This window comes from Microtus oregoni, unplaced genomic scaffold (genome assembly GCF_018167655.1).
Source record: "Microtus oregoni isolate MIOR12 unplaced genomic scaffold, Mior012 000077F_ref0000221, whole genome shotgun sequence".
Taxonomy (NCBI): domain Eukaryota; kingdom Metazoa; phylum Chordata; class Mammalia; order Rodentia; family Cricetidae; genus Microtus; species Microtus oregoni.
In genome coordinates this window covers 683,390-708,916 of record NW_024544029.1, presented here as the reverse complement: position 1 = coordinate 708,916, position 25,527 = coordinate 683,390, and the positions used below count along the sequence as shown (strand labels likewise).

The 25,527-nt window shown below is 39.5% G+C and overlaps 1 protein-coding gene across 2 annotated transcripts in view; it reads right to left on the bottom strand.

The window, feature by feature from the left end:
* Tmem117 (transmembrane protein 117) overlaps nucleotides 1-25,527 on the bottom strand; it is a 425,555-nt gene that overhangs the window by 179,506 nt on the left and 220,522 nt on the right. For both annotated transcript variants that reach the window (XM_041642710.1, XM_041642711.1), the window contains one exon: nucleotides 16,387-16,486. In XM_041642710.1, coding sequence (XP_041498644.1) covers nucleotides 16,387-16,486 — 100 coding nt within the window. The remainder of the gene's footprint in view (nucleotides 1-16,386; nucleotides 16,487-25,527) is intronic.

Sequence of the window (25,527 nt, the reverse complement as noted above, 5' to 3'; positions counted from 1 at the left end):
CGCTATGGGAAACCGTGAATATACTGTCTTGCTATCAATTCATGTCTGGCTGCGCTTTGGGAACAACTACAGTGGGACAAAAAAAAAAAAAAAAAAAAAAAAAAAAACGGATGCTAAAATTAGCAAATTATCTTCATTCAGAAAATGTAAATTGTGGACCATATTTTAAGATGTTCTCATTTATGAAACACTGTAATTTTTTTTAAATTAAGTAACACCAACAGTATTAGCAGCCATAATTTCACAAGCTTTCTCTTTTGTCTCACAGCAGTTAACAGTCATGTTACCGAAGTAATAATTACTGCAAGGAAGCCTCCCCCCACCGGGGGGCAAGTGGCAATACTTCCTAACAGTGAATAAGAGGTGCAGAATGAAATTACAACCCGTGGAGAATTGAAAGGCCAGGTCATCCAGTGGGAGTATAGATTGCAAGGAAGTTTATATAGGTAACATCACAAAAAGGAACAATTACAAAATGACTGTTCTCCAATGACACTGCATTATAAAAGCAAAATCACAAAGCGACTCTTTGTTGTACTATGAGCAGGAAAGGTGGAGTTTGCAGTGTTTGTCCTCACATCTAGACAAAGGAAAATTCCTTTTTGAATAATTTTATCAAAACTCTGGGTACAGTGAAATTACTCCCTTTTCATCATGGCTCGTATGATTTGGGTGGAATCCACTCTACTCAAAAGAATTCTCAAACATGAACTAAACAAAGATAACACTAACAAACATGCCAAATTGGATGGGAGAAAGCCCAGGAGACCTCAATTCTACACAAAGAGCTCTGTTCAAGTCAGGAAAGCTGGGAGCAGGAGCAGTGACCTTCCCCAGGGAAGAGCATGCCAACTGGCTTTCCAGTACCAGGTGGTCAGACCTGTAAACATACATACAAGCAATATTATGTGGACTGAACATACTTTTAGGAATATATATTTCTATATAAATACATATATGTGTGCAGCAATAATTAGTAAAAAACCAAGGTTATAAATTTGAAGGAGACATCGACTCCAGCCTTGCCTATTATGAGATCCAACACTCAGACTACATCCAGGCAAATTAAACCATTCTCTCCAGGAGCAGGAAGTCGCCCATCAGTAGTCTCTGAAGCTACCAGGTGAGCCCAAAGTGCAGACATGCCTGGGAACCACAGATTTAATGAAAGTCAGGTAAAAATAAACTGAAGCAACCAAACAAACAATAAGCTTGGTTATCTAAATCTATACACAAGCTGTGTAAACAGCTTTATTAATCAAGACATCTTAATATTTGCATTCACTTAATAATGGCACAATTCATCAAGAACCCATCTGCACAGTGTTTCTGATAATATTCCAAAGCTAACAAGCCAGTCAATAAATACAGCAGGATTCTCTGCTCCCATGCTGGCAACAACCAACCTGGCCACAGAAACACGCATTTCATTAACACTTCAGTAAGTGTTGCTACGAACATGATTTTTGCCCACTTGAGCCTTAAACGTTTGGGTGAATAAGCGCTAAGTGGTACAAGGATTCTGCTGCTGCTTTTCCGTTCTTGTCTCTCCTGTATTTCAGTGGCCATGACAAATCAGGCAAGGCTAACCCTTTAGAGGAAAGATACATTTACTCAGTATGTCGGAGATGCTCCAGAGTGACTCCTACCAGTTTATTTCCCTCACAGTTCCTTGAGTGGTCCTGTCATGGATCAGTTTCTAAGCAAATGAAACCATATTTTAACATAAAACAAAATCTGCTCCTTCCCTTCTGGCACACACGCAGGCCATGTCTGTGCTAATCACTCAGAAAAGACAGTCTGCCATTGTGGTATTGAATGAGAATGCCCCTCCCCACACACACATAGGCTCATATATTTGAATATTGGTCTCCAGTTAGTGGTGCTGTTTGGGAAGGTTTAGGAGGCATGGTCTTGTTAGAAGCAGTGTGTCACTGGGAGTTTTAAGACGTGTGTCATTTCCAGTATGCTTTGTGCTTACTGTAAAGGATATGAGCTCTCAGCATTCTGCTCCTGGCGCTATGCCTGCTGCTTGCGCCCATGCCTCCCTGCCATGATGGACTCCCACCCCTCTGGAACTAAAACCCCAATTAAACCTTTCCTTCTCTGAACTGTTTTGGTCATGGTGTTTTATCCCAGGAACAGAGAGTAACTACTAGAGCTATTTATAATCACCTTTCAAAAAGGATTTGATGGGAGCTAAACCTGGAACGCCAACCTGTAAAAATAGACAAGTGCATGTCTGTCATCCAAGCCATGAAGACTCTAAAGCCCTGGAATCCTGGAGCTGTATAAAGCAGCTATTATCCTGGAGACCCTCTCCTTGGGCTTTACAAATGAGGGTATCCAACTCTTCGGCTTCTCCTGCATGTTCTCTGATCCCTGGAATCCTGCCTATCCCCCACATGACAGCCATCTCAAACCAGCAACTTCTGTTCACAGGTCTGAGCCACAGCAACCTGCAGGCCTCATAGTGGAAGATCAGGCAGACACACTTCCAAGAAGGTGCTGTGAAGAGGATCTAACAAGAAACAGGCTGGAAGATGGAGCGATGGTAGACAAGTTCGTTTCCCAGAATGAACATGGTGGCTCACAGCCATGTGTAACTCCAGTTCCAAGGGATACAGTAGCCTCTTCTGGATCCCAATAGCACCAGCCTTGGAAGTGCTGTGCATACATGCATGCAGGCGAAACACTAACACACAGTAATATATATATATATATATATATATATATATATATATATATATAATTTTAAAAAGTTGGGTGGGCTGGGTCAACAGAAGAATTCCATTTGAAAGAGAGTATCTGTTTGTACACATGCTCAGTCAGGTGATTAAAGTTGAGAATTACTTGGGACTTCAAAATCTCATAGGTATATTTTTTTTTTTTTGAAAAGGCATTGAACAGAGGTCTTTCTGCTATGCTGGGGGCCAAAATTGGGCTAACATTAGATCCTACTTGGCAGTAATGGTATTTGGGTGTTACAGTAAATTGAAAGCGTCTGTGCAGGGAACATGGTCCAAAACGGGTCCCTCTCATCGCATAGCAAATGTCTCATAGTTTCACTCTATCAGCCTAACCTAGACGGCAGCTGAATCTGCAACTCAGGAAAGTATTGTTTATGCAAAAATTATCCCAGAAAGCCACTATTACTTAACAGAGTTTTACAACCGATTAGGGACCTAGATACTGAGGATGGTTTGAACAGAACACGGCACTGCAGGACAGCAAACCCTATGGACGGGCACATCTCCCAACTGGAAAGTGCTCTACGGTGCTGGCTTGGACATATGTTACCTGTTCAGTGCATCGTCACAGTGATCTCTCACTCATCTGGGAGAGTTTCACAGAAACACAATCTGCGTTTGTTAAGGGAATAATGTGTTGAATGAGAGGCCTTCAATAAAGCTTTAGAATACTAAGTCTATAACTCCACAGCATGAAAATTTGAAGTATTTAAAAATTATGTGTAGAGACAATGTACTCGGTGATTCTATCACATAAAAATCTTTTGAATAGAGTCAAAAATAAAATATTAGGAGACACTGAGGACAAAACACCAAAGTGTGTACTAAATGTGGATCCCTTTCTATTTTACAGTCCTGGGTCTCATGAGTGACCGGAGGTCAGAGTGAAGCATATAGGATAAGCCCAGCCCAATCGGGGAGTGTGTTCGCCTAGGGCTAATGTTTACGTATAAATCTGGCGGGTGTGAGCCCCGCCGTTCCCTTTTGTATTTCCTGCCCATCGCTGGATCCCTGGTGTTGTAAGCTATTCCTTCATTAATATTTGCTGTTTCATATTAAGCTAGCCTGGTTATTACGTCGCATCCACTTGGCGCCCAACGTGGGGCTTTTTTGCCGCGCCCCCCCCCCCCCCCCCCCCCCCCCCCCCGCCCCTGCACGGCCCGGGGGCGCAAGCTCGATCTTTCCCAGCCTTTGCGAGCAAATCATCTACCAGAGCTCAGAAAGCGCGACTGGGCTACTAAACAGAGCGCAGCCGCGACTTGGCGGATAGCTGACTCAGCCCGGGGATCTAGCAACAGTGGTGCAAGTGCCTCTGTATTCATGCCCCCCCCCCCCCCCCCCCCCCGAGCACCTAGCAGTAAACAGCGTGATCAGCACACAACGCCTCCTCGCACGCATATCTCAAAAAGCAGGAGTGGCCATAGAGAGCCTGATACTCAGCTAGTACAGGTCCCAAGAACACTTATTCTTCTACTTAAGGGTTTCTACTTTTTAAGGTAATTTAACTATTTATGGATATCTAGCATTTGATTGGGCTAAAAGTGGTTTGTTGCTAACTTTTATGTTTTAAATTTTTAAGTTCTAAAATATCTATACGTATAGCTGCCAAAAAGTTTTCCATTAATTCTGTCATCATCAGTGGCAAATAGAAATTAGTATAATTATAAAGCACATCAGGCAAAAAGTGCTTAGATCTCTAGAATTGTGAGCTTTCCTTTTTCTTCCATAGCTATCTTTTATGATGTATTTTAAACCTGAAGAGACATGCTGTTCTTTTCGATGAAAACAATGACTTATCTCCAGGTTCCATCTCAAGCACATAGCTCAAAGGCAATCATTCTTCTTATGTCCTCTAGTCAGGTGTCAAAGCAAAACAATTTGGAACTTTTCAATTGGCACACATGGTGTCCTAACCTTTCTTTTGGCTCAGGTCTATGGCATCAAGGAAACTACTGAAGTGGACTTTACCTTCTGTTTTAATTGATACCTTCAGAAATGTTATTTGATGTTGCACTAGACTAGCAAGTAATTACAATACAAGCTTAATCGATCCCTCATTTGTACCATATTGGGTTCAAAATGACTTAAGATGTTCCATAGAGCCACTCGGTAGACTACTGAAACCCTTAACATGTTTCAGCAGCCAGGGAACAAAAGGAAGTCAATTGTTTTCTATCAGCCTTCAGGCAAATACTATCCGAAAAGGCTATTTACTATCTGTGTAGTTTTAATGGACTTTTTCTTATAGCTGTGGGCATGGCTCAACGCTGGCATGCTTGCCTAACTTGCCTGAGTCTCTAGGTTTGACTGCTAGCGTCAAAAAAAACTGAAGGAAGGTGAAAGACAAAGAGGAAAAGAAAGAGAGAAAAAAGATTAAAAGGAGGGAAGGGGGAGACAGAAAGAGAGAAAGCTCTCTTAACCAGTTCTTATCATAATTCACTCAAATACACTTGCAACCTGATGTAATAGCTTTTATAAGGCAATAACAGCAAAAACCTAAGCACAAAGCACTTCATTGCTATAAATTTCCTTCTGATGTTTATAGAACATCTAACTATAAGTGCAGCACACTCTTTGAGCATAAAAATCTTAAGTACTACCCAAATCCTTGGGGTGAACAATTGCCAAAGGATAGCAATTTCACATAAACACCACACTTAACACTTAAGTACCTAGGAATTGCAGCATCTATCTTAAGTAAAGTTAGTCAGTATAAAACCTTAACTCCCTTCCAGTCAGAGAGAAAACAGACTTTGCACCACATCTGAGATGAGGCAAGATATCCTCCCTTAGCTCAGTGTCTACTCTGGGTTACTTAGTGGGAAAACACATATATGTAAGGTCAATGAGGTAATGAAATGAGCACCAGTTAAGTATTAGTTAAGAATGGAACTAAAAGGAGGAGGAGGAGAAGGAGAAACAGTGATTCTTTTGTAGCACAGTGAGTAATGGGTCACTCCACTCGTCATTTCTTTTACCTTTTGTTTAACGGATTCTGTCATCCAAAATACTGCCAAATATGTATTTATGTGCATACATGTGAAATAGCATATGTAATATGCTATTTAATGTACCTGTATTCCTGTTATAAATATATGACATCACATGTAATACATAATCATATTAGTATTTATATAGTATGGTTACATGTAAACCTTATTTTACATGTGCATATGTGTATGGCTATATTCATTTGCAAACATTATTTTAAAGATATGCAAAATACAATTATAAAAGATAAATCACCATGTAAAGCATTACTCCAAATAATAAATGACATGCTTGAAGTGCTGCTGGGTCTACAGAGTCATCGGTGGGAGACTAAGATTAAAGGAATGAATACAGAGGACCTCTAACTTTTTCTAAAATAACAAAAATAGCTGCTTTTTAAAATTTTTCATCTGCACTAATACTAACAACTAGACCTCACTGCATTACACTACTGACCTCAGAGGGACAAAGCAGACAGCATTGCTTCCTAGCATTTCATCCAATTCCTTCAGGTAAACGAAGGACAGATGTTATTTTAATCAGCACAGAACATTATGGCAGGAGAGTCATAAAGATTGTGTGGACAAAGGAAGCAATGACTTGAGGAAGAGTAAATCAGGAAATAGAAAGAAAGCATAACAGAACTAAAGAATCGAAAACTGAGCTGGGACTGGAAAAGAAAACATCAGAATAAGTCCTGCCTATGGTTGTGATGTCTGTCTGTAAGAAATGTCCTCAGTATCCCTCAAGTTCACTAAGTAGCTTCCATGCTTTAGTATAGGATATCCACACACTTTTAGTAAATTAATATAATTAAATATAATACATTTATTATAAATGACAATTTTTTGACATTTAGGTAGAGATGTTAGTGTTAGAAGACTGATATAAAAAACCATACTCTCCTAGGTCCTCCCCCCTCCGTCCATATCTAGGAAGGTGAACATCCAAACTGGCTAGGCTCCCACAAAGCCAGCACATTAAGTAGGATCAAAACCCCGTGCCATTGTCCTTGGCTTCTCATCAGCCCTCATTGTTCGCCATGTTCAGAGAGTCCGGCCCTATCCCAAGCTTTTTCAGTCACAGTCCAGCTGGCCTTGGTGAGCTCCCAATAGATCAGCTCCACTGTCTGCGTGGGTGGGTGCACCCCTCTCGGTCAAGGGTGGGAGGACGGGGAGAAGGGTGGGAGGAGGAGGAGGGAAATGGGAGGCTGGGAGGAGGCGGAAACTTGTTTTTTTTTTCCTTTTCTCAATTAAAAAAAAAAACATACTCTCTGCTTTATTATCAAACATCTAGTCATTATGTCACACTTCTTAAACTAAGGAAGCCTTTCTCAAATGACATACTCTATAATTTCCAAATCCAGCAAGCCTGAAAATTAAATGGCTTTTGGATTCATTTGTGATGCTATCTGAGGTTAGACCCCAATGGCTTATTAATTTTTTAGTGAGTATTTATTTTTTACGGAAACATGAAATGCAAAGCTAAAATATTTACAGTGACATTAAAATATTTATACATACTAAAGCAAATCGACCACACCAAGTCCCCACTATAATTCCTAAAGAATGGAAGACAAATGCATAAAATAATTGCTTTCCACACTCATTAGCTCCATCAAATGATCAAACTGTCAGTGTCTGAAGTGTTTCATTGTTGTTGTGTTGTTTTGATTGAAAACATAGGCAGCAAGGAACGCAGAGTGTGTCAGTGTGGTGGTCTATGCTGGTGCTCTGTTTCACCCTTTCCAGAACAGGGCAAGCTCCTAGTGGGCCTCTATGAGATCACATGATCATGTCTCAGTTCCCCTCTTCCCTTTCTCCCTCCCGTTTTTCTTTCCAATTTCCCATGAAGAACATTTTCTCAATTGTCGGAATATAGTCCAAGATTGGAGACGTATGAGACTTCTAAATGCTTGTAAGAAAACTCTAAGCAAATAAGACAAGGGTCTTGTGACGTCAGTTTCTTAAAAACCAAGGAACTGTTTGTGGAATGTGATATCATGCTCCTCCCAGGTATAACGAAAAAAGTCAGTTACTTCAGCTGATGTTATCCATATGTCTATGTGACATGTTTTTGTTATGTGTGGCTTATCCTTGTGACGCATGCTTTCTCAGGTAACTCTTCTTAACCCTCATAATGTAACTTGTCTGAAGCTCTGAATAAAGCTGGCTGTTGCATGAGGCTTTAGTCTGCCTCATTTTCAGGCCCCACTCACCCGAGTTCACACCACCACTAGAGCACGAAACAATAAATCGTGTACTCCCAGTTCCCCTGGAGTGCAATTCCCCCTATGGAATAATCTCACATAATACAGAAACTTTATGGAAATGTGGTAAACTACACAATTAAATGCTCAAGCCAATTTCCATCTTCAATGTAAAAAATAATGAAAGGCGGCATACAAATTGTGCAGACCCGTCATTAGCTTGTTCGGAAGGACACCAACGCTATGGGACAGTTCCAGTGCCTACCTGGAGAAAACACAGTGGGAAATGAAGCTTAATGCTCCCAAGGACCAGTTGTTCCTGGGACCAGCTCCAGTGGCTAAACATCTGACTTACACCCTTTCATTTGTCATATCTGCTTGTTCACTGAATTTGTTCATTCTTTCCTTCTTCTCCAGGTTTTACAGTTTAAATTCTTTTCTACTATAAAGTTCAGTAAATTTGTAATTCCTGCTCTATTTCCAGGGGTAAATCAAATTAAATTATGCCTTTTATTTTGTGATTTAGAAAAATCAGTGAAAGAGAAGTAGAAAACTGGCATCCATCACAATACAAATTATCAAGATCAGTTCCAGAAAAAATAGCAAACTAGACTTGATACTGGTTGTTTTCCAGTTATTGTTCATGGATAATTTGGCCCTTTCGGAATAATCCAAAATACAGCAATATATCAAAATAATTTTTTCAAATAACAATATATCAAAATAACTTGGGTTTTGATGTATTCATGTACATCTGTGTACCACATGCATGAAAGCCATGGAAGCCAGAAGAGTACATCAGATTCCTGAAGACTGACATTGTAGATGTTGTGGGCACCATGTGGATGCTAAGAATTGAACCCAAACCCTCTGGAAGAGCAGTCAGTGCTCTTAAGAATAAGCTTAGCTCTTGGGCCCCTGTACAAGAAAAAAATTATTAACTAAAGGTATTTCTTATTTTGATGAAATGAAAATCCCACACTCCTTCATTCTTTCCTTCTTTAGTAACAAGCATAGACAATTAAAAACTTACCATATTTTATATTTTTATATGCATGTAATTACAAATTTTATTTTGTTCTCTATATTTAAATTGAAAAAGAGACCTACATTTTCAAACACTTCAGAAACATTTTTTCCTACAGTTCTGTTCCCTAAAGCTTAATCTAGAAGGAGAATAAGAAACCAAATATAGAGTAGCATTTAAATCTACATCTCCAGCGAAGCTTTACCAATTCCCTCTAAGTAGTATTCTCTCCTTGCTCAAGTAACTTGAGAGACAGATCTCAATCCAACTGCCTTTTCCCGCAGATGGGGCAGGAATGCACACTGACAGCAACTATTCAAGGACCTTGCAGGCAGAGTCTGCATGACTCGGGTTTGCTTACACTTGCCCATTACAACACTACTCAGGAAGAATTCCGTTGACAGTCTAGCGCATCCATTCAAGTCTCCTTACAAACATGGCCCCTCATAGCAATGGAAACACAGTCAGTGGGCACACAGCATGATGAAAGGGCCGTGAGGAAGGGGGAGGCAGAGCTGGCACCAAATGTCCCTGACACGGTGCAGCTCCCCTTCCTCCACATCCCCCAGCACTCCAGAATGGCTGCTGTGGAAATGCCACAAAATTGAACTATGAAAAAAAATGAAAGAGTACTTATATTCTCTTATGACCATCTATTCCTTCATAAATATGTTTTCTTGTAACCCAGGCTTACCTGGGACTTGTTCTACAGCAAGATATGACCATGAACTGCAGAGCTTCCTGCTTCCACCTCCAGAACACCATAATACAGGTGCATGTCACCATGCCTGGTTTCAATAAACACTTCTTTTTTCAATATTTTTTTGAAACTTTCAAACATGTATGTAATATATCTCCTTTTCCTTTTTAAAGTGTTTTATTTATTCTTGGAGAGTTTCATACAATATACTTTGATTCTATCCATCCCTCTTCCCAACTTCTCCCAGATCCTCCCCAACCTCTCTACTCACCCAATTTCATGTTCCCTCTCACTTAAAAAAAAAAAAAAAGCAAAACAAAAGATGGAGTCCTGTTTCTGTTGTCTGACCACTTCTGAGCATGGGGCCTGCCCTGTAGAGTGACTGATATACACAGTGTCACTACACTGGAGAAAACTCACTTTTCCTCTCCCACTAGCAAACAAATGCCCATAGATCCTTGGAAGGGGTGGGAATTCACATGCACTTTGTGTCATGATCATGTCTACATCCCATTCCCTCTCTTCAACTTCCCAGGGTTCCCCAAACACATCTCCCTCCCAACCTCTGTTCTTCAAAAAATTTTACCCCATTGAGTTTAGTCAGCGATGCCCGCAGATGCACCGGTTGGAGTCACACATTGAGGCATGGACAACCTACCAGTGGTGATGTCCTCAAAAAAAAGTGACTCTCCTTCAGTAGCTCCCCAGTCAGAATGGGTCATGGAAGCTCCTCCCCACCCCATGCTACAATTTTAGCAGTCTTGATATAGAACAGGAGACCACAGCTGCTCAATTAGTTCATGGTGCAACAACCGTGACGTGTGTGAAGGATGTTTCACAGCACTCATCCATACTCTTTGGCCCTTACATCCTCGCCATCCCATCTTCTACAGTGTTCCCTGAGCCTCACTGGATATTTCTTAAGCACCTACTTAATGTCAGGTTCCGTGCTGAATATTAGAAACACAAATGTGGACCTATTGTTGCTACCTGCTCCCTCCAAGAAGCTTCTAGTTGAAAAAGGCAGTGTTTACACCTTCTGTTTTAAAAGATACTGCTTTTTATAATAATAATAATAAAAGTATTAATTATGAAATTCAGAATTTCTGAAAAAGTAGAAAATATATAACAGTAAAAAAAGTAACAATGACAATTATCATTCAAATATTTTGATAGCGAATAAACATTTATATATAAAGCAAGCATAGTTAAGATAGAGAAGTAAACTGTTCATAAAAACAAACACTTCATGTTTACAAATGAGCTTTCCCAGTGCTTAAAGGTTCTTCACATGCTACTAGAGGAGAAAGGTAGCCAAAGTTCTCACCCAGCTGTGATGCTGCATACTCTAACATGCCTACCAAGGCATGGCCACTGGTACATAGGGCCAGGGATCTTATGGGAATAACCAACTACCTTCTTATTTTTTAAGGTATGATCATTTATTTGTTACTCTTAAAGACTTGTTTTTGACTGAACTCAGACTCAAAAATAGGAGTTCTCCGAGCAGACAGCCTACATCTCTTGGCAATCTGTTGCTGACACTTTTCTTTGGCTTTCTTCATTCTCTTGGCTAACAGTTTAATATATTCTGCAGCCCCTCCTTATTTTTCTTAGCGTGTTATTTTTTCTATAGAGTAATATATCAGCATATGTGTTGGAGGACATATGGAGTCATATGAAGTTGAGTCTTCGGTACTCAGGTGCTAGGGTTGGGGCCTTTCTTATTTTCTGTGCTTAATGGCCTTCTTACAACATACTGGTGGACATCATCTTCTTTAGGGAGACTGGAAAGTTCTTGGACTCTGATAGCTCTTTTAGGTCTCATCATCTGAGGCACAGTAGTATCTGCCAGTCTAGGAATATTTTTCTCTCCTTTACTTGTAATAAACTCAAGTTTCCCTTGAGTTTTCAAGTGGGTCCTGAAATAGACTTGCACTCCTCTCTCCAGTTCTACTTGATCTTTAATAAAATATGGCCCTTTCTTGACAGCAGCTGCCATGGGTCCAGATGCCTTGCTTCACGAGGAAACCTTGTTTATCATTCTCACCACTCCTTTGGACCACATGGCTTCTGCTATTCACCCAGAGCATCTGCAGCTACCTCTGTGTACACAGATTCTTGTAGGAAGTATGGGATTTGCACTCATCATTCACTTCCGAGAGTTCCTGGCAGCCAGTGCATGCATCTTCATCATAATATTGCCAACCACTTCAGAGTGGCCATGAAAAGAACCCAGCTACTTTCTGATTTGATTAAAGGCCCAATCCACAATGCTGAACTCATGCTTGATACCATTAACTGGGCCTAAAGTCTGTGGTTGGTTAGGCACAGCCATTAGGGGAGGCCATAATAGAATTATTCTGCTAGAGAAATATAGGATTAAACTGTCCCCTAAGTTCTTATCTTTATACGCCAAGAACATTGCATCTCCCAGCCTCAGCAGAGAAGCTTCTTTCCACAGGAGATGGTGAGTGACACAGAGACCCACACAGGTGATGTGCAGAGAAAAAGGGACTGTAGAGTGCTCAGCTCTACAGAGGACATCTATGTCATACTCCGCTACCCGGAAAGGCTCAGGGATCACAGTGGGAAAGGGCACAGGAAGATTAAGAGACTCAAAGGTAGTGGATGCCTGAAGCAAAACAGAATTAGCCACACATGACAGCACCACCGCACACACGAATCCGCAATGGCTGGGACTGCAAGCAAAGGCCTACATAGGATCAAGTCACCTGAATCCTAACATGCATGGGGAGGGAGTGGTGAAGCCCCTCCTGAGTCTAGGAGCTATTGCAATGGGTGGCTGCCGGGGACAAGAGAGTCAGTTTCCTTGGGGATGCTAACTGAGCTCCATAGAGTTTTAGGGGAGTTTTTTTCTTTTGCTTTAAATAATACAGTATGTGAAGCTGGGGAAAGGGCTGGGAGCATAGAGGAGGAATTCAGGGGAAGGAGGAGGTGTTCAAAACATATTGTATGCATGTATGAAATTCTCAAATGATAATAAAGGAATAAAACCACCTTTTAGCCCCCTAAAATCTATTCTTGCTCAAGCTGAAACAAAAGTCATGAAGGAAATTTAACACTTTTGCACTTTTGTTTCTTGGCCTAGTCCAAATGCAGAGACTGCATCTTACTAACCCAGGGAAGAATCTTTCCTTTGTGGTCACGTGAAAATAAATGCCCAGTCTTATTGTAACATTTCAGGCCAGGTTACATTGCTATCCCTGGGAGGCCTGCTCTTTTCTGAAGGGAAATGGAGAAGTGGATATGGCGGAAAGGGGAGCTGGTGGGGAGGGACTCAAAGGACTTGAGGGAAGGGAAAGGAGCCAGAATGTAATATATGAGAGAAGAATAAAATTTTAAAGCGAGAGTACCCACAAACAACCCAGAGAGCCGCACCTCCAGGCCACATCCTCAGAGGGATGTGCACAGCAGGTGGCTCTCAGAAGAAAGGCTGCTTTCATGCCCTGCTAACACAACTGTCTCCACCAGGCATGGCTCATTGTCACCTCTTTTGCGCCTCCCTCCTTACTTCACAGGAGCCTCCAGCCCTCTCACTGCCATGGGTCATGCTATTTACTGCTAGAAGCAAAAAGCAAAGCAGGGAGGAGGTAGCAAAGGTTGGGAGAGGAAATGGTTAGCTGAAGATAAACAGCAGGAGCCTCTTCCCTCTGCTAGGAAGTGAAAGGCAATAGCCGCATGAAGATCTCCACAGCAGCCTGACCACCTTCAACCTCAGCGGAGGCTGAACAGGGCATGGAGAAGCTGGAGTCCTGAGCTGGATCACTGAATGGCACAGAGCAGTGGACACAAGGAAACTGCAGCTCAACATAGGCAGTGTTTTGGTTTGCACACGGGTCTTCGGGACACAATTCTTCTTTGTTCCTCCAAATGGCAACAATGCAACCCAGTGCTGGATTATAAACCTCATTGCTTCATGAATTTCTTTTATTTAAAATGAAAAACTATTTAACAGACAACAAGAAAACGGAGGGCTTAACTGGACTTTTTACACATTTGTCCTACATGGAAGACCTACTGCAAAGCCAGGACAACACTGGACACTCTGTCATATGAGAAACAGTGATATTTCACACAATGTTTGAGATAACTCTTGTCTTTGGATCAAATCAATCCTGATAGCCTTTATAAACCATGGAAAAGTTCAGAATTATTTCCAGAAAAGAAAACTCCTTTGTTGCAGAAATGCATTAAGAGTTAATCTATGATTATTAATGTAAAAAGTCGCTTGCTTTTCCCCAAAGGTCACCTTCATCATTGATATTCATTCCATATTGAGGATTCTATACACACGAAGGTCAAAGCTACCTGAGACTCCTCTCATGAGGAAAAATATTACTTTTAAAGCGTTATCAATGCACACACATGTAGGCATATAAATATTTATTGGAAAGTTACTGCCTAGCCAATGAATAGGAGTGGGAATAGAAACTGTGTTCTGGGAATTCTCCCTGTGTGGCTGTGTTTGCAAAGCAGGAGCTTGCATTTACTTTGCCATTTCTACCCGAGTCTAGTGGGGAAAGGTCAACGTTTCACAGAGCATAAGCAAAAAGAGACCTTGGGCTCTGCCCCAGTTTGCTGAAAGGAAAAGAGAGATGACCCATGGGATTCAAGTCTACACTAGGCGGTTAAGCCTAAAACACACGTTTCTTCATCCTCAATCCTTTTCCGGCTTTCTAATAAAGCAGCAATCTATGGAAGAGGAAAGAGCTGGGTTAGCAGGTAGACACAGGAAGCATGAAAGGAGCAGACATTAACCTGTGAGACTGAGTTGGAGCTTGAGAAAAAGATGGGACCACAGGCTACACAAGATTCTTTGTGTTCCCCTTAACCATGCAAAAAGTCAGATGCACAGCATGAGAAATACATTCAGAAGGGTTAATGGTCCGAGCTACACCCTACACACTCCTTTGAAGGAGCCTAAGCAAGTGGGCTTCATTTTTCAAATTGAAAAGCACAAAGGCAGAGCTCTGGAGGGAATACAAGCGACACACTGAGGAAACGTTTGGAGCTGGGTAGAAACAGGGCATAGACAATGAAGCTACAATGAAGACAGCAAATGACTTCATATCAAATGCTGACATGAGCTTCCAGTCTGCAGAACGATTTTCCTAAGTCTCTTATCCTGTATGCTTCTCTCTTGACTCTGTCAAGAACAAAACCAGGAAATGGTGGGCCACACTACCTGCTTACCTCAGCATTGATACTGTGAGGGCAACTCCAAACAATCTGCACCCAGGCCTGGGATATGGTAGGATGCACTAGGGGCCAGGAAGTCCAAACAGCATGAGGCTTGGCTCAGTGACCTGACCTTACAGTTACTCAATGGACCAGACCCAGGCAAGCAATGCAAGAAAAACAGTGAAGTTCTTACATCTGACACATACTTCAATATGTTAAGTTCTACCTAGGGCAAAAGACCAGAAACTATTAAATCCATTTGAGAAATGTACAAATGGGGCCTCTGTGCAGTGTATTTTATTTCTCCAAAGTCAAAGCATGAGTGTCAAGGTCATAGAGTCTTCCTTTCTGAAACTGTTATCCAGTTCTCACTTCTATTTCATTTAACAGATTCAAGGTAAAAATCACAATGACAATTAATATAGAATTTCCTCAAAAGCTATTGTCCCAAATTTCAAGTATATTATTTTCCAACGTATGTACCTCCTTCTGAATAGATTTTCCTAATGGAAATGAAAAATCTTGATATGATGTAGCCTGGAATATATGAATATCCTATTAAGATCACTATTTTCAATCATTAAAAGTATATCATTTTTACATGGATTTGAGTTTGCATGTAAGTCTATTGGGTAGGGATGGGCATGTCTGATGGCGTGTGTGCACACTTGCAAGTGAAAGGTGAAAGTCAAAAGATAGCCTTAGATGAGATTTTCAGGAATATTGTCGAGTCTCTCATAATGTGCCCAAGAGCCGAAGTGGTCAGCCCTATATCCATGTATATACAGGCAATGGTAGGTTGCGTATATATGTACATGCAATGATAATAAATCTAGAAGTCATGAATTCAAGAGGAGAAAATGGGCGGAGGTATGGGACGACTCAGAGAGGGGAGAAGACAACAGACCTGATGCTATTTAGAGTGCTGTATGAATTTCTCAAAAGACAAAGTTAAATTTTAAAAATAGAGTCATCAGAACTCTTAGTTCCCAGTAAGTTAGTGGTTCGATGGGGAAAACAAATTTAGAGAGCACCTAAAGAAGGTTTCAGATGGTCTTCTGAGACAAATGTTTCAGAAGCAAACATTATCTGACAACTGTGTGGCAAAACAACGGTCTCCAAAAGATAATTTAGAATTTCACAGGGAGGACTTTTTCAGTAAGAAGCATATATACGTTTGTATTCTCAGATATGCATGTGTGTATATACATGCACAAACACAGATACACGCACACATATAATCTCCTAGAGGAGATTCATCATCAATATTATGATTGCATTTGGTTGTTTTCTGAGGACTACAGATATTGAATATAATCTATAGACAAATTTGTGCTTAAAAATCAAATCTATACAAAAAAATGATTAGTTTTCAACACTAATTTTATATGTGTGTGATCTTAAAACATTTATCAGGTTTTTTTCCCATAACATTTTTTCAACAGGAGGCACATGCCTTCCACTCAATGTTTGTTCAAAGTGAAGAAATTTGAAATTTTCTTACCATCCAGGCTGTGACAAAGTCCCCCATCCAGGTCCCTACAGCAGCTAGTTTCATGAAACTTTCATTGCGAATGCCCATATAGTCCGTGATGATGTATGCTCTGTGGAAACAAACACAAGGCACTGCCCAGTCAGACAGCGGTCCAGTCAATGCCTCCCACTGCAGCCACACACTTTATTCCCCCTTTCAACCAGCTCCCAATCACCTCACCACACCCACACTCGTTTATACATTTGCAAAGGCAATAAAGAGTTTGAACAGTGTTTGGGGTCGGTCTTGATTAGATACTAACTGGGAACTTCGCCATTGGCATGTGGTATTCATCTTCGAGCTGCAAGACTAACATCAGCTTTGGAACATTTGAGCAGAAATACTCAGCAAAGACCTCATCTCACACTCACTCAAGTGTGAGCGGATCTGGGACAATTCCTGAAAGAGAGCTTGAGAGGAAAGCGGTGTTCTGCCAAGTTAGCCTCTTTGGAAAGGTGTTGGGCAGGGCCTCAGTGGGATAATGTTCAGAATGCTGTCAGGTTTTAAGAAAGACATCTGTACACTGAACTAATGTAAAATCTGATTTAAATATATATGATTTCAATTACTACTGAAACAACAAAAGCCAGACTGTGTAATGCATCACTTTAGTTTTATATAGCTAGTTCTTATTTGCTTGTAATAACATAAATTTATATTCTTTACAACAAAGGAGAAACAGTCATTGGTACAATACCATGTTGTCTTGAAAGAAACACTTTCCTTTTCTATTTTCTCATGTTAAAATTTTTAGTAATTATTATTTTCTCATGTCTCTAGGGAAACTGGGACAATCAGTATCACATGGGCAAATGGATAATTGCTGAGAATCAAATTTCTCTCTCCCATTTTTCTTAACCCTTAAGATTTTCATATTGATTATTTTAATTTCAATTTTATTTTTTCCTAAATTGATGATGTCATAAAATCTACAGTATTGGTAAAAACCTCTTCTCCTTGGATTAGTCTTGGTAGATACTAGCATGTTTGTTGTTCATCTACTGAAAATTTTAGAGTAGATTTTTGAAATTGATAAATTGGAAACCATCTTTAATTTGGTTATTTAATTTCCTGGAGTTATTTTCAATAGTTTTGATGCCATTACTTTAAAAAAGTTATCTAAATAATTTCTAAAAGAACAAAATCTCATACTCAAAATAGAATTTTCTACAATTTTCATTCAACTTTGTGGGAAAGTCTAGAAATATGTTGAGTTTTCATGCAATACTTGTAGTTTTTTATTGAATTTTCATATTAGAAAAAGTATAACTACAAGAGCATCCATGTTCACAGTGTTGTAGTTTAAGTAACATACATCCATCAACTTTCATCTACTTACAGTAACATGCTTTACTATTTGCATTTTACACACATTGAATCAACATCAAGAGTTCTACAACTTGTTCCAGGTAAGCACTTCACAAATCAATAGAGGTAGAATTTAAACATGTCTGCCTCTGCTATATAGACTCTTAACCATTAGGCTATAACTTCTCCTGCAAGTATTACTGAAGATAAAAAAACATGAAGAAAATCTACTTTGCACTTTAGTAAACAACAAAGAGGTAAAGTCTTGGAAGATGAATCAGAGTAAGAAACCAACAGTAGCATTAGCCACTACTCAGAGCTCACATCATGCACTGGACACCCGCTGTTCTAGATGCACCAACATGAGTACTTCAAGCTAAAAGCTCCCAAGTGAAGTTGTACAGCTTGCTGCTACCCAGTTCAGCACCACCATCACTGAATAGCTCTAGGGAAGTGAAATCCATGCTCTAAGGAGTAGAGCATCTTTGGAACTGTCCAAATCAATGACACAGTTTTGATGAATATGCCCAACAGCACCTTACACCCTTCCAATTATACCAATGAGTTAAAATCATTAGGGCACAATATAAATTTCAGGGTGCAGTGTGTGTGTGTGTGTGTGTGTGTGTGTGTGTGTGTGTGTGTGTATGTGCGCGCGAGCACACGCACGCGCGCACATGCAAGAGAATGCATCATATTTTGTTTCAGTGGGTGGCCTGAATATACTTGCAACAGATCAATGATCCAGCCAAGAAAAACTAAAATAAATATAAGTTTAAAAAGTTTTTAAGGCAGGAAGTGGTGCCTCACACCTTTAATCTCAGCACTCAGGAGGCAGACACAAGTTACTCTCCAAGTTCAAGACCAGCCTGGTCTACAGAGTCAGTTCTAGGACATTTAGGGGTACACAAAGAAACCCGATCTTGAAAAATAAAAAATAAATAAATAAATTATAATTAAAAGAATTAAACCCTCTAAAATCTCCTTCAATATATCAGAATTAATTAAACAATGTAGACTAAAGAAATTGGTGCATCACATTGGAGAAAGCTGAGAAATTATTGGGTGTAGCATCCCTGGAAATACTTGCTTATTCTGTAGGTAAGGAAATAAAAAGCAGGCTTTGCCTGGTCACAGAATATCCTCAGGGGTCTGCAGTAAAATTATTAGAAACTTACAGAGCTACAATTCTGGTGAGGAAGGACGAACTCAGAATAGGACACAGCACAAGTCATTTGTCGCATTCTGAATGTCTTTGGGGACTTGACACAGACTAAGTAAAGTCAAAAATATTGTCATAGTCTATGCTAAGAAGACTAGTATGGATTACATCTTATTACAGAGTATGAGCTAAGAAAGTATAAAGCCCTGAAGAACAAAAGAGAGAGGGAGTATCCTTGATGAAAGTGAAAATCAGCCTTCCCCATGTCCTTTTATTACAGGATTACGTTTTTTTTAAATCTACTCTTCCAACAGAAAAAGGAATGAGCCTCTTCTGAAAAAGTAAATATAAGCTAGAGCCTGTATACATTTTATACATGATATTTGCTGGTTATTAAAAAATGAAAAGATAACAAGAAATATGATTATATCACTGAAAACCCAGATTGAAATCATATTTAAACATAACAAGCTCCAGTAGGGCAAGGTTTTTGTTCACTGCCAGTCACCAAGCATCTACAAGGCTGCCTTCATAGAGCAACTGATCCGTTAACACTTGCTTAACTTATATGCATGGAATATCCATATTCATATGCCATGGGTAGGTTATTAATCCTCAGAAAAAAACAAAATGGTATTCAACTATGGAAACATTATAAACAGAGGAAGATGTTAGAAACCTTGACTTGGAGTTGGAGAGACGGCTCAGTAGTTAACAGCACTGGCTGCTCTTCCAGAGGTCCTGAGTTCAGTTCCCAAAACCACATTGTGGCTCACAACCATCCATAATGAGACCTGATACCCTCTTCTGGAATACAGGTATTCATGCAGTATTCATAATAAATGAATAAATCTTAAGAATAGAAAGAAACCTTGACTTACTGGGTGTGCTTGTTTTTTTCCAAACTGTATTTGTAGCCCTTTCACTGCCGGATGACCGCCCCAACTCCCCTGAGTCATATATAAGAGGAGGTATAGCAACTGTACTTCCCTGTGGCTATATGCATTCCGTTGGCACTGCCTGCTATAATAATACAAAGTAGCACAGTTTATGAAAGAGCCAAAAGATGTAAAGGGGACATATGAAATGACATATGAAGATCTATGATTATTATTATTTTCATTGCTTCTGAAAAATACATTACACATGTGTAGCCATGACATAAAATCATTCAACAACTACTTCATTCGCGTTCATATCAATTAACATTTATCCATGTTTCCTTGTTGGGTTCTGAAGGAAAGATAGATAATTCTTTAATTTTTTTCCTTTCAATAATTTTAACCAGATGGAAGACCACTGTAAAAAAAACTGAAGTGTGAAATTTCACATACTCGGTGGATCAGAATTAGTTTATATTGTTAGAATGCATTTATAATTTTAGTTTTGTTTGGTGCTAAGGTTGATTATGTCAGCCTTACACCATGTGGACTTTGGCTGATATTTCCACTATTAATAGATCTACAGAATCTTGCATACTCATCTGCTTTCTGGTTAAAATTTCTAAATTAATTTCTTAGAATCTAACTTTAATATCTTTCAAACATTAAGCCAGGGGAACCTATTACAAATAGGTGGAGACTACAATACACAGCATCGTGGAAAGGTGAGTAGTTGTCCTAACAGCTCAGCAACAAAAACAACTAGGACTATATCATATCCAAAATCTTAGGTGCCCTATGACTGCACTGAACAGACTCCAAGCTGAGCCAAACATTCAGTAAAAGTACAGTAAGCTGAATTGGCCTTCCAGATGAGAGTCCTGATCACCAATATTAAAAGTTCCAATCACATACACCCATTATTTATACCAAATGGGTATAGTCAGTGCCACGTGATTTAGGGTTGGGTCTCTGAAAGTTTAACAAGAGGCTATAAACATATATCACCAGCTTACTATGGATTCATGCCCCACAGCAGATCCATCTGTGGCCAGCTGGATTCAGAATGTCACAGCTGTTTCTCCCAGTCATTCTGGGGCAATATAAACAAGACTGGGGGCTCGATACACAAGTAAATCACGAGTAAGGAGTTGACTTACGCTAGCAAAACTCTATGTCAAACAAAGCAATACTTTTTTAAAAGCTTTAAGTATTCTTAACTCATTGAAGTAAAAATTTATCAACACACATTGCCAGGAAGTAAGCATATATCATTGTATAAGCCTCTTCTAAATTTCTGTATTTCCATAATAATATGATTAACTGTTTTCAGTCACTTAGTCAATCATTATCCAAATAATCACACTTTAGTACTGTTGCTCAAAACATCTCAGTTTTGACTATTAAAAGATTTTGGTGAAGCTCAACACACATATCAAAACTTTCTGGCCAGACCACGGCTATGAAGCTATGGGAAAATATTTATAGTCATGTCATAGATAGTGCAGACAGTTGTTTAGAGAACCCATGAATGACTGAGAGTGTACCTAATCCTAACAAGGCTCACTGATAGCCTGCCATTTCAAATTCCCTGACATTAGCCTTCTTTTCCCTCTGATGTCTATATAGACAACACACATATACCTATACACCTATTGACCAAACCAACCCTAAATTTATTTGACCAAACCCACACAGTACATCAATTCTCTGTCCATTCCTTGCCAAACCTCAGCCTATTCAGCAAACTCCATCTGTGTGAGAAATAGCCACCCTATTAGAATATCAGTCCCTTCCTTGCCTTGACTCTCAGCGTACAATTAATCACTAAAGTTATTTCTGAAGGGCTCTCGATTCTCTTCAACTATCTGTCATCACCTCTATATATCTGCTCATAATTTTTTATAATATGAAATTAAATAGCCTCCTATTTTCCTAGGATATGTCTCACTTATAGATTCTTCATGCCATTATGATCACTTCTGGGGAAGAAATATGCCTCAGTGGAGGAGCTGGAATCATGAACCTAGAAACCAGTTTTGAAATTGCTGTGGTGTGGATATGTGCTGTCAGCAAAAGTCCTTGGGTTGAAGGCTCGGTCTCCAGCCCACAGCAACCCTGGGATGGTGGGACCTTTACAAGGTAGTACCTACTGGGATGTCATGACATCACTAAGGGTATGCCTTTGAGGAGGACAACGGGCTATGAGCTGAGAGGCTTGACTCCATTAAATATGTCTGCCAAGATAGTTTACTTGATATAAGTTTCTAAATGTCATATACTAAAACACACACAACTGTAAGTTTAAAAATACATCTTTTCTCAGTATAGGCTGCTTGTCCCGAGTACCTAACAGTAGGACTGGAAAGCTATTGACTCAGCAACCCTCCTCCTGCCCTCAATATCTGGAAAAAAAATTCAACATTGATAAAATCATGCATTTTTATTAAAAGAGTGTGAGATTTATATAAATTATATATGTGTGCATATATGCATTAATATCATGCTGAACTTTATCCATCAGTATAATTAATACATAATTAAAAACTTTTAAGAAGTGAATTCACACATGCATGCCCATTTTGATTTACTAACATCCTATCCACTACCAGTTCCCATGATGGGACAATTTAAACATCTTAGTAAAATGATAAATAATTAATGCATGGGAGGGGAACAGAGAAAGATGTATAGCTCAATAAAATGAATAAAAATATGATATAAAAAGAATTAATGCATGATTGTATGTGAAAATATTTAGTAAGCTTAAAGCATTACAGTATGGAATAAAATTTTCCCACTCTGAATTTTATTTAATATTACAGGTTAAAAAGAATATGTTCCTGAGACAAGAAGTTCATTATAAGCAAAAATTGCAAAGGTAGTCAGCAGCTGTCTAATTGGACTTCAGGTCCACTCAACAGGAAGGAGCATGCCTACTCCTGTATCCTTAGCTGACTACCCAGGATTAGAGAGGTTAAATATCGCAGAGGAGAACCTTCCACTGCGGGTCTCTTAAGCCAATATAATTCCTGGGCTCTAAGTACTTGTCCTCGTACCTGCAGATGAGTGTAGCATTCACCTTTCATCAATGAAATTTCCTTTTACAGCAGATGGAAACCATTAGAGAAAGCCACAACTGGTCAAAACACAGAGAACAAATGACCAGGGGTTGTCCCCTGCCTCAGCTGACACAACACAGGGTCTACACTTCAAGCTCAGGAAACATAGTGCAAGAGGAGGCAGAAAGATTATCAGATCCAGTTAGCCAGGACATCGGCTGCAAGAGTGCGCGTCTTCTACCCATGTCAGGGAAGGTGTCCCCACGAAATCTCAACACTACAGAGCCTGAACAATGACACCAGTTGGCATGGTAATGCGGATGGAGGAAACCTCATGGGACCTCTACCCCTAGATGAGGAGCTACAGATTAAACAACTGGGGGAAAGAGGGGGACTTAGTCCTGTCTAGTGAAGTCCACTAACTGGTGGAGTTATGTCCAGTATGGAGTTGTCAGTCCTAAAAACTTATATACGTGCAACACTAAATGGACTCAGAAAGTTGTGTTTATATATTTATTCACACACAAACACGTTCATATTATTTAAATAACTTGACACAAGAGAAAACTGAGAGTTATAAGTGTCTCATGTATGTGTTGTGTGTTTGTGAATTTTTAGAGATGAATTTAATTTTAAAAAGTCAAACCTCTAAGCCTGTTCTCATTTTTCTCAAATTATAAAACAGTTCAAACTATCATCGGGTAAAGTGTGGAGAAAAAGACCCGTCACACACTACCTTCTTGTTTTCAATCATTTTTCATTTTACAATCTCACCAGCAAATCAATCCACCCACTTCCTACCATCCCATGGATGCCCTTATTGTCACTACCCCAGTGTTCTCTGTATCTGGAGTGTCATTGTCTACCTTCCCGCTGAGGTTAATAACTCAGCCTGCACACTAAGGCGTCCTTGCCACTGCCTCCAAAATTTACCCACTCCTGGTTTTGTCGTAGTAGCTAGAATAGATCATTATGTTGCACAGCTTTCCATAAACATTTGAATTGTTTTCTCACATGGCTCCACTTTCCCATGAGACCAGTCCTGCAAAGATGAAGGACATGCATCATTCACCTAGGCAGGCGAACTACTTCATCCAGTACACAGTATGCTTTAGAAATGCTATAGCTATTTACTGATTAAAGAAAGAAAATTAATTACTTACATAACCTGACAACAGAGAGAAAACTGGACGTTATATGAAAGCATTGAAGGTGAAACCAAAGACTTATGATAATATGAGGTAAAAGTAAAAGATAGCATCAATGATAAATTATGAGTCATGTAATTATGAAGAGTAAAATATCATTGTCTCATGACTACTAATTTAAAAATATAAAAGCAACCAAAGCATAGTCAAATCGAAATGAAGAGGATACCCTTATCTTTTTATGTATCTGCATTTTAATTGGCTAAGAATAAAAAGGTAAAGTATCATAAGCCTACTAAAATTACAGTTTTTAAAAACATCCTTTAAATGAGATGATATCAATCATAATTTGTTTTTGAAAGATTTCTATTTTTATCTTATTTGTATGATGAATGTCTGCATGTATATTTGTGTGGCACATACACTTCCAATGTCCATGGAGGCCAGAGGAGGGAGCAGGATGCCAAGGAACTAGAGTTACAGGAGGTTGTGAGTTGCCTCATGGGTCCTGGGAAATAAATCTGAGTCTTCTGTAAGAGCAAGTGCTCTGAACCACTAAGTCATCTCTCATTCCCCTTAATACATTGTTTAACACATCAGTTTGCTGATATATACAATATAAAAGTCATGTAGCCATTTATTTAACGCTCTTGAGTGAAAGAAAGAAAATCTGCTTCACTGCCCTCCAGCTGGACGGTGCCAATGCTTTGCTGTTCACACTCAACAGATCTGAGACGTTCTCCAGGGGAGAGGTGACACAACCTTAGATTAAGTTACAGGACTGAGGTTTGGTGCGTCTTTCTGATTATATTTTTTTAAGCATCAAAATTTGTGCTCTAGTTGGATTCTAAAATGAGCCTGTCTTAACTACCAGTGAACCAAGCAATTCTACGTTTAATAAGACTCACTGTGTTTGGAAGTATTCAAATGAATGTGTGTGATAAACGGCTACTTCTCTCGCTGTAGCAGTGACTTGCAAGCTAAGCCAGAGCGTCATTAATTAACTCACTCGGCCTAACTATGCTTCTTTCCACACACATTAGATGGTCATGATTATCATGAAGGAGATTTTTCTATAATATTGATGCTACTCAAAGTAGGGCATTAAATAAATTCCATTTCAGTGAATGTGTCAATGAAGTAGTGTTAAAAGGCCAAACTAGATAAGAAGTAGAGAAGCATAATCAACTTTAGCAGAAACTGCAATTTCTCCACATGTACAATAAAATGAGAAAAAAAATATGCTGACAGATGAATCTGTGTCACTACTTCCTACAAAAACTTCAAATCCAAGGTATTTACAATAGCAGTTCTCCTGCTGTATGCCTCCCCTTCTCTGCCTTCTCAATATGAACTTAACAACATTGCTATTCTCATCCCCACTAGTTCCTTGTCATTCAGAGTCCCTATTCCTCTTCTTTTCAGAGTTTAACATGTTGATTAACACAGCAAGGCAGTGATGAACACTCACATTTATTATGTCACGTCATACACAATATATATATTCTCTGCATGATGCAAAATACTTAATGGTCTCCCAAAACCTCTCT